Genomic DNA, 16,447 nt, shown 5'->3' on the forward strand with positions numbered 1-16,447 from the left:
AGTTACTAAAGAAGTTACCTTCTACCTATGAAACTGGTACTCACCTCTGTGCCATTTCTGTTTCCTCAGGCGAACAGCAAAGACCAGTGCTGCACAAGCAAAGCACTGTGTTGCTAGCTGAGAAATGGTTAATTCCAACTGTTGCAATACCTCCTCTCAACTCTATGTTTCTACATTGTATATTTGAAAGAAATAGGGCAAAAGATTAACAGAAAGGATTTAAACAGGATTACTGGGGAATTAACAAATTTACTCAATGAATTGTCCTATATCCACAGCAAGGACTACTGGACTCCTGGACAACTTGCTTGATGCTGCTGTCATACAGATGCAAGATTACTAGTTCTTCTCTCTTCTCATCCTTCTTTCCCACCAGTTTCTATTCTGCTAAAGTAAAAAGTTCTTGACAGGAAGCTCAAAACTCATACACAGGTCACTAAAAGAACTAACTTCTTCCACAAATACAAACTCCTATAGGAGTGGGGTGGTTTTTATTGAACTCTGATCAATTGTGAAGCACAGCAATAAAATCCAGAACGAGAACATTTAATAACAGCCTGAAACTTAGAATTGATTTTTATTGTCATAAGGGTTTGACATGCAGTTTTCACAGGACACTTAGAGCTTTAGAATTTCATTTTAATCAGTGTAATTGCTCATTCCCTTCCCAATACACACTTATGTTCCAAATTGCAGTGACTTCCTGATTTCTGAGAAGTAAGGCACTACAGTGTCCCTTCAAAGCCGTTATGGATTAACATAGCAGACACTTCCCTCTGAGATCTGAAGGTCAAGATTGCCTATGGAAAAAAATGCAGCTGGTAACTGAAGATGTATATCCAGTGATGAGTAACTAATCACCGCTGTTACCAAAACTGCCATTCTGGGTGATCTACTGTCAGACTTGAGAGGAAGCCTCCAGTGCACAGAGCAGAATTAACAGTGTTCATCCTCTCACATATGGAAACTGCTCTACTGCGGAAAAATTCCTTAAAGCTGCATTTTCAAGCTAGAAGACAGATTTTAACCAGTCTTCAACCATTAGTATGTTCCCATGGCTCAGGACAAGGCACTGGATGAAGACCCCTACATTATAACTTTGGAATAGGAGTTGCAGCCACTGCAATGCTTTCAATTGCACATTCATCAGTGCCACGGCGGATTCTGAAGTAGCCATCTTCTCCCCATGAGGTGCCCCAGCTGTTCTTCACAATCCAGAATTTCTCACCACTTTCTGGGTCTTTACCATAGCCCACCAGCAAGACAGCATGATTGGTCAATTCAAAAGGATTTAAATCATCCTGCAGCCCGGTGTGATGGTAGATCCCCTCTTTATAAAACATGAAATCATTATAAACCTCAAAGGCAACAGTCACTGGGCCATGCAGCACAAGTTCAAGTTTCATCAGGGCTTCATTGCAGCCTCCGTAGAAACCACCCACATAGTGGTACTCAGACGTGTAGTAGTGGTAACAGCTGCGCTTGAAAAGGCACGGAGAGTCTTGGGCTGTGTAAGGGAAGCAGTCCTCTTCCACCACACCGAAGTCTTGGACATACTTTCCACCAATGAGATATGGGAAGCCACCATCACAACCTTAACCAAAAACAAAAAGTACTTATTCCCTTCGAATGTTACTTGAGGTGGGAGACTCTCCTACTTAAATCTTTCGGAATTCTTTCAGTATTGAACACACTGCAGTGACCCAGACCATCCCAATATTCCAGTTAGCTGCAGACAGCTTTCTGAAACACACAAGGCAAAATTTACATCTGTGGGAACTATACTGGGTACATTAATACATGGACCCGTTCCAGAAAGAGCAGCTAGTTACATGCACCAAAAAGATCTGTCCTAACAAGGATACAGTCCTCTATAAAGCTTTAGTCATTGCTTTTGCTCATCTCCCCCTCCCTGTATGCTCCTCCTCCCTTTGAATATGCCATTGGGAAAATATTTAGTTCCACTCTTTCTACATAAGCACTGTAATCAACCACATTTTGAGCCCTACTCCTTAGGTATTCCCCATCTCACAGGTAGATGTAAAATCCAGCAATATCCTGAGCATAAGGGCAACTTCTCCCTGTTCAATCCCATTGCTGCAGTGAGGTGGGCTGACAACTCTGGTTTTGTTATATTTTTTTATTTCAAATAAAGTATTATAAAGTATACCCTACCCAATACTTTATGAAAAAATGAACTTGTGTTGTGATGGGGAAGGCATGGAAGTTTTTAAAATAAAGTATCCTTCATTATCATTACTTGAAAGGTGTCTTTATATACACCAGCATCCTTACCCTGAGAATACTGGCTGCAAGACACAACCTGCTGGGGACTGAAGACCGGTTTCTGAGTGTTGTTTGTGAGGATACGTATCCTTGCTTCCAGCATGCCCATGGAGGAAAATGCGTAACAGCTGCCACATGAGCCTGAGAAGGGGAGAAAAAGGAACCACAAGGACCAGTCAGTAACATAAACGAGGCCAGTCAGCTGCTATCAGGTACTATTCCTAAAGTCCACTGAATAGAGTTAAAACCTACCAGTGATTAGAAGTTCAAAACCAATAGAGCAAAAACTTTACATCTTCATTTAGCTTTTATACATGCAATTCAAAACTCACTTCTAACAACTTCTCAGGGAACACTGAGCTTATTCAAGAATAAGAGGCAATGTACTGCTCCAGTGTTTTCCAGCAGTAGCATTTAAGAGCTATCCAATCACACTATTCCTTCAGAATGAAGCTTCAGGGACCACATTAGCAGGGCTGAGAAGGTTCTATCTACCCTTTATGGAGCACATATGCTAAGGGGTAATGAACTATTTGAAGTGAACGCTGACAATGTTGTTCTTATTTCAACCTACCAATGGATTCAGTCCTGTAATTTGCAGTTGAAAAAATATTCCACCTCTACAGCTACTCCTAAAATAACTGATTTTAAGAGAATAGTGATATAAATAGCACATTTGATACAGTGGATTCAGCCCTGCTCCGCTTGCTTCCCAAGGGCATGTAATTGTACACTGGCTTTTCAGAGGCATCTTAATTTCCCTTCTGCTTCCTGGCAGAGAGTTAAGTCTCCTTACTTTTGCATCAAAATTTAGTATTGCTTCTAGCTTTAGGCCTCTTCACTCTCTAAGACCTTCCTTTCACTCATTAAAAGCCTTTGGAAATGGAATGACAAGCCTGATGGGGAAGAACAATTACTTGGATGAGGTCCTACTTTATCTACTGATTGTCATCTAAGTGCCTGATTTCCTTTTGTTTCCCGACAGTGGCTAAGTCAAATATTGCAGAGCTATGAAAAGGAGGGAGGCTTGAGGAACAAAACAAAATACTTTCTCTTGAACTGTGTAGGTGTATAAAAGCAGAGCTATTACAACAGCAAGACTTCGTGAAATTGCACCTTCACTCAGTTAGATGCATCTCTGAAGAGAAGGGACAAAATCAGCCTGAACAGGAACACTCTTTTCCCAGCAGGGCAAAGCAAAGCAGTGAAAGATGCCTCCCACTCACTGTACAGTCACAGCATCGGAGATGGGCCACACTGCAGAACACTTTGGTGCATTATGTGTGCAAAAATGTGACAAATACAATTCACGCAACCATTTCAGTCTGAAGTCTGTTGGATTGGCTGCTAAATTTCTTTCCTGCTACCACAGTGGTATTTATAAAGTCCACAGAATGACCTCTTTCGTAGGTTTTGTTTGGGGTTTTTTTTAAGCCTGAAAGCTAAAATTGTAATTTGATGGAACAGAATGCATGTTCTACAGACATTTAAAATACTCAGCATGGACCCTCAGATTACATAAAAAGTGCAGGAAGGTTTATTATTGGAAACAACAGACTAGTTCTCATTTAGAGAAACTGTGAAGCAACACAACAGAGAAAGGGTAAGTCTGGAACTGAGTATTCCATTGTTTGGAAGATAAAAGAGCCCTTGGGATATTCATAATTCCCACTAGGAGAAAGTAGAGGACTCACAACTACAGATGACCCGACGGCCCTATAATTTCCTGTTGCCATCTTCCAGTGCTTCCACATAGCTAGAAATTCCACGAGCCTTCCTATGCTGCTTCTGCTACCAGTAGTACAGCTGGCAGAATTTGTTAGAACTAAGCCATAAATGAGGGATCAGTGATTTAAGTCATCCCTTCCCCGTCATGCTAATGTTATGCTTCCTTCCCCCAAAAGTTGCCACCAGACAGCTACCAGTAGATTCAAGTTTATCTGCAAATGGCAGCACAGGGAAGGGACACATTAACTGAGTTCACTCCTGGCCTCCATTGTATAAACATATAATTCAGGCATCTCACACCACAGTGCTATAAACACACTCCCTACAGAATCAACATATACTACCATGGTATCCTTTAAAGTTCTTACCAGAATTTTATATTTATCATTGTCTGCAATCTCCAGAGTGACTAATGTCTCCTCTTGCAACTAGCCATTTAAGTAACACCTAAATTTATCCGGATGATAAGATTTGGAGGCAGTATAAATAATTTTCATGGGTTCATTCATTAAAGCTGAGTGATAATTTGCCATCAGAAGAAATCAGGGAAAGAAATTAAATGTACATCAGTCAGTGTGCAGAAAACCATGGCTGAGATTGTTTGGACAAAATCTGACAGCTGTGTTTATGCAGGGTACTGTGGTAATTGGCTCTCACTCCAGCAAGTCAGTGCTGTCTGGACAAGCCAGTACCACCACCTTTTATGGTACAGTGCTGTTAGCCAGCACTCCACCCAGTTTCCACAGTTTATTCACAGTAAAGGTGAAATCTGTCAGCTGCAAGACACTAGGCAAAACCTTACGGTTAGCAGCAAACTACATCAAAGGAGCTCTAGAACATTGAAGTCGGAGGTTTTATTTATTTATTTTTACCTTGATTCCGAACAGGGCTGACATAATTGACACCATTCACATTTCTCCAGTCCCAGGATTCTGGCAAGCTTGAAACTTTCTTGAGTAACTCAGGTGTTAGAGGTGCAGGCTTTGGTCTAAAGAGGAGAAAATGCTTTTGAGAAACATATCACACTCTACGCAAGGAAACAATTACGTAACTCAGTTTTCATCTTTGGCTTCTACTAGCTGGACTTGCTTCAAACTATGCAATTTAAAATAGTCTCCATTTAAACTGAGTGGGTGTCAATATGAAGAGATAAGCTTCAGCAGGATTCAAGACCTACTCAAATTGCTCCCTGAGGGAACTATATTATTAACTATCTGCTGTTGAGGAATACATTCAGTGCAGGTAGCTCAGTTGCAGTGTGAGCTTCAAATTGAGCTCTGGGTGGCAAAATCCTTTTGCATAACAACGGGCACAGGGACCTGTGGCCCAGCCAGGTGACAGGACACTCAAAGAGGACCCCAGACTTTCCCATGCTTAAGAATGGGAGTATAAAAGCCCAGCGGCTCCTTCATTTGAGGTCCCTCCTCAGAGGTACCCAGATCAAGCTGCTATTTGGTTATTTAGTTACTGCACCAAGATTAAATCATGTTAGAGATCTGGACATCTGAGACTCTGCTATGGGAACCCCGAGGTCAAGTGGGTAAGGAAACCTGCTCTGAGTGTGAGTGTGGGGTGTAGCTGCGACAGGGCCCCGGTCCCAGCTCAGGTGGTGCGAGTGTGACTGCCAGAGTGGCTCCTGGGTGGTCAGACAGGGGAGTATCCTTAACATCCACAAGCTGCTGAGGTCAAGTACTTTTGCACTAACCTGAAGTGCTGAGGCAACTCTCAGAGATTACAGCAACACAGTTCTGCAACAGCTATTTTACTGCAATCACAAGGTATGTAGAGTATCTGACTGCAGAAAGCATCTTGCCTTGGCAGCATGCACTGACAGCAACTACAGAGTGTTTCACTTCAGGCATGGGCATGGCTTACACCAACAATTCACTAACTGCAGTACCACTTGCCACTTGTTCTCTGGAACAAGTTTTTACTGTGACTTTTGAAGAAGTATTGAATGTTACCTGTCCTCATCTATCACTTGCAGCCAAGAGATGCTCATATCAGCAAGACAAGAGCTTCCTGCATTCAATTTTCATATAACCTGATGCTTATCCTCAGGTGCCATTCACAAATACCAGACACTGGAGTCTGTTTTGAAAGCAGGAGAGGGTCAATCAAATACTGTGATGGTACTGCATGGGTGGAAGAGAGGTTCCAAATAGCTTACTGTATTTAAGATCATCTACAAGGTGACTTCTACCTATACAATGAAACCATAATCTGCATGATATTCCATGCAGATTTTTATTCTATAGTAGGACCTTCTTCTACAAACATACAATTGCCACACTTGGAAAAGTAAGTAGCATTCCTACTCAAAGAAATACCAAGAGTGGAAAAAGCAAAACTATGAAGAAGGTAAAACAGCTATAAAGAAGGGAATCTTTAGATCAAAAAACTCTAGTTCTCCAATTATGTAGAGGATGATGTACCCATTCCCATTACCACTCTCAGCTAAGTGATCTGCCAGATCCTGAAGGCATTCTCAGGGCTACTCTCATGCTTCTTCACTGAGACACTCTACTCCTGCTAGAGGACCCTTGTTGCAGGCATGGCAAATTATCAAAGTAACCATGGAATTCCCTCAGAAATCTTTGATGTTCATGTTTAGGAGCAGAAAGCAGTTCACAGCTTTTCAACTGCAACTATGAACTAACAGAACCAATACTGAAGCACAAGCAGAAACTCTCAACTATGGCAGGCAGCTGATGAGCAGACACAACAGTGAGATGACAACTGAGACTGTCCCCACTCCTTCCCTGCACATATGAATTCAGCAGCAAGTTATTGGGCAAGACTAAAGGGTAGGCGACTCTATTTGTCCCAACTGCTTGAGACAACAGATGCTCAAATAATCATCCAGATGAAAAATATGTTCACACCCCATGAACACAAACTGGAAGTCCTTGAAACTTGATTCAACATCCGAACTACAAGCCAAAACACAGCTAAGAGCCAGGACAAATACAAGCAGACTCTTGGCAGCAGTGGGGTTCATTGCCAAACAAAGTGTCTTGCTACCTTGAAGCTCTGGAATAGAGACCTCCAGCTCTTTTAGTTAGTTCTTCCAGGGCAAAATTCTCATACTCCTTGTATCTTGTCGCTCTCCATGACTTCTGGTGAGCATTGATAGCATTTACAAAGTCGAAGTTGTGCACATAACGTCTGTGGGAGAGTCTGCAAATAAAAGCAATCAAATAAAACAGTAAGAAAAGGACTGGGATTGAAACTAAAGGTGTTTTCTGAACTCAGTATAACTCAGACTAACTCTGGAAGTGTCCTCTGGTAGGGACTGATAAAGAAACATGGAATCATTGGATCAAGGCAAGGTTTCTAGAACGTGAGAAAGACTAAATATAACCATCTTCCTTAGACAGGCCAGTTTTATAACTGGGCTTCCCTACAGACTGAAGGAGAAACTGTGATGCAGCAGGCATACCCTCCTCTGTTCTTATGCATTCAGGTTTATTTTCAACATTACCACTGGCATTAACTTTGCCCCCAGTACTAGAATTGGTTCTTACGACTTTAGCTACAACCTCAAGCACTGTAATGAAACATTTTATACCAGTAAAGGTCACTTATATGTTGCTTACCTTCCCCTGGGCTTCTGGAGAGGTAGCTCATTGATGCGAACATCTGATGGAGATGAAGAAATCTTGTGTCCTATGAAACAAGCCCAGTTGTGGCCAAGTACATCATGCACCCATCCTGGTAGGGTCTCATTACAGTAGCTGGTTACATTCTGGCCTTCCTTTTTGTACTGTAATGTGAAGAAGTTATGCTTGTGTTGAGCAGATGCATTTGTTAGCACAGCAGTAGCTCCCCACCCACTCAGCTGCTTCTTCTTGCCGGTGTTTCACAGGAAGTGGCCAAACACACTCCAGAGGTTAAGAAACTGATACTAAATAGCTGCAGAATACAATTGGGTTGTGACTTGCACTTTTAGCAGCCAAGTATGCATTCATATCAGTATCAGCTAACCCGTACTGATTGTTTGTGTTCAACAGTTACTTTCCCAGCAAGATGTAAAAGACCTCTTAGTATTCAACCTTCTCTTGAAGGCCCTGAGATTTCTTCAGCCAAATATGTGACCAGCCAAGCTAACTCTGGATTGATACAGAAGTTTGAGAAACTAAGACAAACACAGGGAGGATGGCAAATTCATCATCCAGTAACCTCTCAGGGAGACATGTGCTATTTCTGTTTTAAAATTTATGTACTATTTATGCACTGCTTTTGTTTCACAAGTCAAAACCAAAAATGAAACTTCCAGCCACTTTTTTAGGTTTGAGCTGTGATGGCAAGACATCAAGAAACAATTTCACATGAACTACTAAAATCAGACAGCAAGAAATGATGATCCCTTGAGAACAGCTCACAGCTCATTTAAAGTTGGCAGCAGAGACTGCTACTAAAACCTCAAGTCCTGAGTCCTAATGCTTCCTTGTTCAGCCACACAAGTCTTCACTTTAGCACTGAAGAGGAGTAATAATTCAATATACTCAGCAAAATGTGTCTTCATATAACACTTTGCCCAGCTATATTAATTTTCTGGATTAGCAATCCTCTGTCAACAGAATGCCGCAGGGTGGGAGTGTGTGTGGCTCTTTACTCATCTCTTAAGGTTAAAGCCTGTTTTGTATTACACTACAAAGGCACCTGAAAACCCCATGCAACAAAGGCTTTAACTTTACTCTTCTAATCACAAAAAAAAAGGTCACTCAAACAGAATTCAAGTTTCCTAGTCCAAGAAAACTTCATTAAATCTCATCCTATTTGAGCTGCACATGTACAATGGTAGAGGGATTTTGTAATTATGTTTCAACAAAATGTTTGCTCAGCTTCTTTACTGAAGAAGGTGGTGGCTTACAGTGATGGAAATGCCCCAAGATGGAAAAGATTAATTAAAGAGACTGGGAAGTTTGTGACTATGTTGAGGTTTTGTGAAAAATCTGAAGGAGAACTTACAGTGAAATAATTAGGTTTTATTGATCAGCAGAATAAAATTAAAGGTTAATCCTCTGACTGTTTTGGAACAATGGGAATTTGTTTTGTCCCTAGTCTGGAGGAGGGTGGGGGCACCAGAAGGCTGAGCTGTTGCCTTTTTCTATTCTTCCTATCTTACTGTGCAAGATTGTGCAATGTGGGAAAAAATAATCATACTTGGCCAAATACCAAGGGCAAGGTCCAGAGATGACTTTTGAGAAATACCCTTTTCACAACAGCAGAACTAGAAATCCAGACACTTCCAAAACCAACAGGTAGTGTTCTACATCTAATTTACTGTGCAATCACTTCTTCTGGCTCTACATGACAGTAGAAATTAATTCCTGTCTTTACTATCTAAAAGCTGCCACAGATTCTAAGAGGACCAAGTACAGCCATTCTCAATAACCATAGGCCTTCCATCAGAATACCCGGGGATTATCAGAGGAACAGGCCTGCTTCCTGCAACAATCCTGCCTTGCACAGTGTTGTACTGAATTAAAACAAGTAACATAGATTTGGGACTTATCTTCATGGAAAAAAAGGCAATGAGTTATCTGCTAACTAGCAAAGTAAACCAACAAAAGAAGAGTTTTTCTACTAGAAATCCCTCTCCCTTTCCAGAAATAAAATTCATTGTTTTTTTAAAGATGTAGAGAGGTAACCAGAATAGCATTCACACCATCTATGCAACTTATCTTTCCGAAAAGTGAACGTAGTGAATTTCTTACGCCATTCTTTCAGTTCACACATATCAGCAAAACTAGAAAGGAGGTGAAGGGACAGCCAGCAGCAACACGTCAATATAAACAAGACATAAAAGCCAATTTCAGACAGTCTGTGTAGAAGCCTAAGCTGAGGCAATTCAAGTCCTCTGTAGCTACCTTTTTGTAGAGTGCCAGACTAAGCTACTGAAATGACTTTGAAAAGTGGACATGGAGACTTTGAGACCATAACACATGAAAGACACTTGGATAACGGGAATTTCAACATCACTAAACACTGCAGCTAAGAAATGAAGATATACCCACATAAGGTCACAATTTGCCTTCTCCCCCCTCTGACTTTTAATCAAGAGCCACTGATGTAGAGAAGTAGCAGACAAGCCTTTAAAAAAACCTCATCAGTGCCATAACAATGATGCTCACTGCTTACAGAAGGTACACCATCAAATCATTGCTAAAACCACATGCAGCAGCATTTCTTATTTCTACTAGTGAAGGACTGACAGGTAAGATCTAGGAAATTTGACTGTACCAGTTTTAGAGGACTGACTATGAGCACACCTGCCCAACTAACAGTCAGTCATACAGGAATATGGCACTGTTGCACAAGCAACAGCTGACTCAGGTGGATGTGAATTACAATGTCAGACTCAACTGAAGCTGCCAGCACAGTATCCAAAACATCCACAGAACCCACCCCAGAAGAGCATCCTTCACGGAGGACGACAGCCATACAGCTGATCACCAGCAACTGCTGGACAACTGCTTGTATGCATTTCCCTGCAGACTTTAGAAGATGGTTTTCATTTTTGAGTTAAGACCACTGCAGCCACGTCACATGATAATTTCATCACCCAATGCTCACATCTGCAGCATTAACTCCATCCAACCTGACCAATCTAGGATAACTCCTTTAAAAAGGCACCCAAACTATATTCATAGTTCCAATTCTGAGCTTTGAAAACAGTAAAATATAATTCTATTTCAAACGCTTATTTTTCTCAAGCCTGACAACTCATGTGGTTTTACCTAATGCCAAAATTCAGCCAAGCCACTCCAATATTAACCTTAAAAGGCTTCATGTAGCTAAACTTCAAGGCTTGCTGTTAGATATCTGAACCCAGGTAAGCTTTTCAGTGAAGTATACTTTTAATAGTCTTTCCTGTGTTGGTCATCATGACATAATCTAACTGCATGTTCAATTCTAGTCCTAATAAAAACCATAATTGCTTGAAGCTTTTAAAAAAGCTTTAATCTCACTGAGAGGAAAGCACAAAAGGATGGAGGCCTTATTGGTCACAGCACTTTAACAGGAATTCAGCAGTGCCACACAGAGAGGCAGCCCATCCTTTTAAATCTATTGTTCTCAATTTAAGCAATGCCTGGGCAATAAGCCAACTTGAGCTCCATGAGGCAGGACTACCCTACACATTAAACCTGGCGGAAAGACCTACCTCTCATATTTACAAGTGTGCCTATGCATTTTACTATGGGAAGCATACACTGAATGAGAGCGGAGTTGAAGACTTGCGGATGCCAACTACACAAAAATACAGTAGATGATGTTACGAGAACAAACCACTGCATCTTGCTACCCAATATAAAATACAAGCAAATATCAACTCTAGGTGCACTTTCTTTACTTTAGGAAACATTCTGCAATTCTGAGTTTTGTGCTTCCAGATTTACACTTTAGGGAAGCAGCAGTTGCTCACTGCCAGTTAAGCAAGCCCAAATAAGACAGGTTAAACTTTCTATTGATTTGCAGGATGATTAAATAGCATTACTAACTCTAGCCTTCTACTTTAACAACATGAAATAAAATGCATTCAGGTTTGGTGTTTTTTTCCATATCCTGAAAACATTAACTGCTGTCACTTATCTAGGCTGTTTATTTCAGAAGAGCAGTGCTTGATTTTAACCAAATTTGGGAGCATTGGGGAAGAGAGAAAAAGATGTGACAAAGATGCCATCAAGTGACTCTGGAAAAGATTAGTAACTTGAGTGGTGAAATATTCTAAAATTTATCTCTTTCTTTTTACTGAAGTAGTTATAACATTTCAATACAAAAAAATGCCAGACTTCTGGTATTTGCAGAAGAACATCTCAGGGGTCAGAAGTAGTACCACTTAGTCTCATAAGATTCTTGCTGTTTGTCCCTTAAACTGTCTCTTCTCAAAGTGGTAGCCTTAATAATAAATACATACCTCAAACATACCAAGTAATTGAAACAAGTTGGCCTCAACTTTCCTTTCAGCCTCACTCTAGCTTTTTATGTTACATTGTTCCTATTTCTTTTGCCATCCCTCAGGGGTAAAAAAAAAATATATATCTTTAAAGCTTTATATATTGCATAACCCTAAAGAATCCTTGTATCATCCAGCAGAAGCACACGATCAAGCTTCTGCCAAGAGTCAGTACACTAACTTCACATCCAAGTTCAGTACAGGGATGTTTCAGATGCACACATTAAACAAGTTATTCTGTGCTGCGAACACCAGGCAGAGTAACTGTAACTTGCAAGAAGCAGAATGCAAGAACGCAGGAGGATGCTGAATTTAATTTGGCGAACTTTAACTGTGTGTACAAGAGTTAGAAATAAAACACTGTTAGAGCTTCTTTACTTAAGATGCTAAAGTAAACTGAGGAAAAAATAAGATTGATCAGCTCAACCAATCCACTCCTCTGGTGTACAAAGTCATTTCCCCACAGGCCGCAAGCAAAAGAACAAATACCTTGTAAAGGCAATGAGGCCCTACGAAAGTTTTAGTGGGCGTCTGTTTAGTAAACCACAGGAACAAGAAGCTATTAAAAACTCATTGAAACATGCATAGCCAAACAGGCTGTGTCCATATCTACAGAGTACAGTAGCTCTAATAAAGCCACCACTTAGACAAGCCCCCAGCATTCCTCCTGTCAGTAATTAACAGCTTAATTCTTTAACACTAGGAAAAAATACACTGGGGGTTCAATTAGCAGAAGTGGCACTTCTATGCCTGAAACTCACAAAGTACTGTATTGGCTTAAATAGTGCTGCTCATTGTACCTGGCAAATCCTCCCTCTGCTCAATCTCAGACATGCTGTATTTCTACTTCATATGTAATGCAATATTTAGTGGATTAAAGTAAACAGATATGCACAGTTAAATATGTCACAAGGTCAAGCAGTTTGTAAGGAATCACCTCCTCCCTCCAAGACCCCACTGACAGTTGTGAAATTGGGAGTTTTGCAGATAGACACATTGCATGTTGTTGCCCAATAACAGCAAGTAGTTGTCTGCAGCAAAATATGCATTTAGTAAGTGCTGTGGTATTTCCTCATGATTCTCAACAACAGACTTGCATCTTGGTAATCTGTTGTTCCTTTTACAGCCAAAAAATTATTAAAGAGGGTAACTGAATTGGGCTCTAATCCTCCCTATGGTGTTCAAGGAAAGAAGTCTTTAATTTAAATATGTCTTGCTGGCGGATTCCCCATTACTAAGCAATAACCCAAACAAGCTTGCTATTTCTTAATAGCAAAGCCAACTTCAAAACTAAGAATTAATCCATTAGCTTACAAAGGGCTGAGACACACTCACACCCATAAGATGCAAGCTACTGTGTATTGCTACTGCTCAGGTGTATATTTGACTTTGTTTTGATCAGCAAGATGAATCAGATGACCACCAGAAGCTCCTTCCAGCCTAAACTATTCTGTAACAGTTTCAGTACGTTGTTTTAAGAGTACTTTTGCAAATCAGTGCAATACATGAAATCAGTGCTTATACGTCACTTGACTTAGTGCTCATCTTCTGGGGATGTATTTCACAAGGTATGGACAGCAGCAGCCTTTAGTGACTCTCAGCTGTCCTCAAGTTGGTACCTAACAGATCCATTTACATCCCAGAGCAGGCCACACTGTTTCTACGATTAAATTCCTCACATTCAGGAATTCGTTTGATAATCAGCACCTCTTTTTCTGCTAAGCATATTGGCTTGTAAAGCAACTCTGTATTTCAGTGTAAAATATCAGCCCAAAGTCTGCTATTTCAACTATACTCTCCTCAGATGGGTCCAACAATGACTGCTGAATTCTCCCTGCCAGAGACGACACCTCAAAACCGAGTTAATGGACAATACTACAGCATACAGTGCTCCACTATCCATCCTCACAGAGGCAGCAATTCCTCACCAGCTGAGAAGCCTTGCTGCACAAAGTGTCTGTCTTCCAGGTAGTAAAGTCATCCTGCAGAGATTACTTCAAACCACCCTTCAGATTCATCACGCCACTCATCATGACAACAGCAGAGCACTCCTAGCAAGAGTGTTTTCTCCAGTCCAGCCCCTGCCTACCATAACCATTTTCAGCTTGACCTGAGGACATTAAGGGGGACTGAAGAGAACAGTATTATTCCAAAGGAATAATTAGAGGCAGCAGAAAGGTTCCTTAGATATTAAAGCAGTATTCTGAAACAAAATTTAAAGATCTCAGAAATCCTCCATCAAGGAGAATAGATGGCTCTAAAGTTTCCATGCATTTGATGACATCTGGAAGGAAAAATAAAAGCAATGGTATTTGCTATTTGACTTGGGTCCACGGGGTCAAAAAAAAAAAAAAAGAAATTTTTGCAGATAATGGCCTATGTGGAATAGTTCTTCCCTCTCTCTGCTCCTTACCCAACCACTGATCACTGTTTCCTTACGTTCAAAACAAAGTAAGAAGAGAACCTTTATCTGGTAATCCAGGCAAACCTTACAGCCAAAGATCGACAAGTGTCCCAACTGACCTACTGTGGCACTCAGGGACTGAAGAGAAGCCTAACTACAGACCATTCTAGCAACAGCCAGAGATGTAGAACACACTAGGTTAACTCACCTTAAAAAATGCAAACCACTTGTAATCATTTATCACAATTTCAAAGCCTTGATTGTAAATCAAAGTGAAGAAGCCATAGTTGCCCAGACTATCCTGAGCCACATCTAGCTTCTGAAGATTGACAACCACCTTTTTCTCCACAGGCCCTAAAAGAAAAAAAGAAACATTATGGCATGATTACTGAAGAGAAAAAATAATACAAAAAAGGAGTATAAAGGATGTTGTATTCCTGAGGATGCTAAAATACACTTGTTGAATACAGTCTTCTGCAAAAGCGCATCGAGACACTTTAGGACTTCCACTTACCTGTCAGTGGGTCTACATGCTCATTTTTTTCACTGCTAGACAGTATCTGCACATTTAATTAGCAGCAGCACCAGACAGCTGTGACTAGGAAACACCAGCTTATTTAAACACAACTTGCTGTAGAGCTACAAAGGTCTTGGATGCTGTGTCACTCAGGCATCGTGTCTGCAATGACAACTTTTCCCCTACAACATCTGGGATGAGGCATCACCCATCCTACGCTCCTTCACACCAGTGCTCCAACCCCACCACGCACCTCACCTCCTCTGCTGGTACTGCCACTTGTCTCCTCTGATCAAAAAGCAGATGACAAAGAAAAATGCAAAGCATCTACTATTTTTAAAATGACACTGACATACAATCACTAAATAGTAACTCCCCACTACTCTTATCCCCTCAAGGGAAGTGGTATTTCCATCTCTCCGGATGCTGTCGGGCTTCCCCAACTGCCAGCTCTGACGGCCTCCCAGGAGGTGCCCAGGTGTCACCAGCACTGCCACCCTCTCCTGCTGGGAACAGCCACTGCCCGGGCAGGCAGAGCAGGGCAGGAAGGCTCCCGTCAGAGAGGGGCAGTGAGCCGGCGTAAGCCATGGGGCCTATGGAGAGGCCTACTCAAATCCTAATCGGAACAAACAAAAGAGAAACAAAACCCCACACTAAAGTGGAACTGCAACGGCGCAGGAAGCCGCCTCCCCGCCGCCCGCGCCGGCTCCGGGGGCTCCCGGCACGGAGCGGCCGCTCCCCCCGCCCCGCTCCCGGGGACACCTCTCGCCCGCCCGGGGCTCCGCAGGGAGGGGAGCCGGCCGGCGCCGCCGCGCTCTCACCCGCCTGCGAGCAGTTGCCGTGGCGGCCGCCAGCCCGCCAGACGCGCAGCTCCCAGTCGCCCAGCAGGTCGGCGAAGGAGCAGTTTGCCGGCGTGTCGCCCAGCACGGCCGCGGGCAGCACCGCCAGTGCCACCGCCAAGCCCCGCAGCGCCCACCCCGCCATTGCGCTGCGCCCGCTGCCGCCGCGCCGCTCAAATGGGCCCGGCCGCCGCCGCCTGCCCGCCCCCGGGCCCGGACCCGCCCCGGCCGGGCTTCCTCCTCCCCACAGGGTGTCCGTCCCAAAGGTCGCTCTGTTCTGCAGAGCGCATCCGCCTCCCCAAAGGGCATTCTCCCCCACAAAGGGCAACCTCGTCCCCAAAGTCCATCTACCTCACCAAGGGGCCTCCTTCCCCAAAGGGCATCCTGCTGCCCAGTCCCTGCCCAGCCCCAGGCCTCGGCAGGTCCCCAGCGGGGCTGGTCCCCGGTGTCACTGCACGCCAGCGCCTTGCTGCTGTGGAGGACGAGGCCTCTTGTTCGCCATGGTTTTAGCAGCACCGAGTGACTCCGAGTTTCTGCAGCAGCCACACACCACAGCCAGGAAACCACGCAGCACAAGCCCTACTTGGGATGTAACCCCAGAACCCTGTGCCACCTTTGAGACCCTGCGTACACATGAGCAGTCAACAAAAAGTGCAGAAAACTCACCTGGAAAATGGAAGCTTTGGTGAGCTGCAAAATCTTGCGTGTCC

The 16,447-nt window shown here is 42.8% G+C and overlaps 1 protein-coding gene across 1 annotated transcript; it reads right to left on the minus strand.

Annotated features, from left to right (window-relative positions):
- Nucleotides 1-469: 469 nt before the first annotated feature.
- CTSC (cathepsin C) lies at nt 470-15,907 on the minus strand. Its single transcript, XM_048295106.1, has 7 exons — nt 15,720-15,907; nt 14,590-14,735; nt 7,614-7,780; nt 7,039-7,194; nt 4,887-5,002; nt 2,296-2,427; nt 470-1,594 (listed from the first exon to the last, which is right to left on the minus strand). The coding sequence occupies exons 1-7, from the start codon at nt 15,880-15,882 to the stop codon at nt 1,092-1,094; spliced, it is 1,383 nt and encodes a 460-aa protein (XP_048151063.1). The 5' UTR covers nt 15,883-15,907; the 3' UTR covers nt 470-1,091.
- Between the last annotated feature and the right edge of the window lie 540 nt (nt 15,908-16,447).

The sequence above is a fragment of the Corvus hawaiiensis genome, chromosome 2, assembly GCF_020740725.1.
Source record: "Corvus hawaiiensis isolate bCorHaw1 chromosome 2, bCorHaw1.pri.cur, whole genome shotgun sequence".
Taxonomy (NCBI): Eukaryota; Metazoa; Chordata; class Aves; order Passeriformes; family Corvidae; genus Corvus; species Corvus hawaiiensis.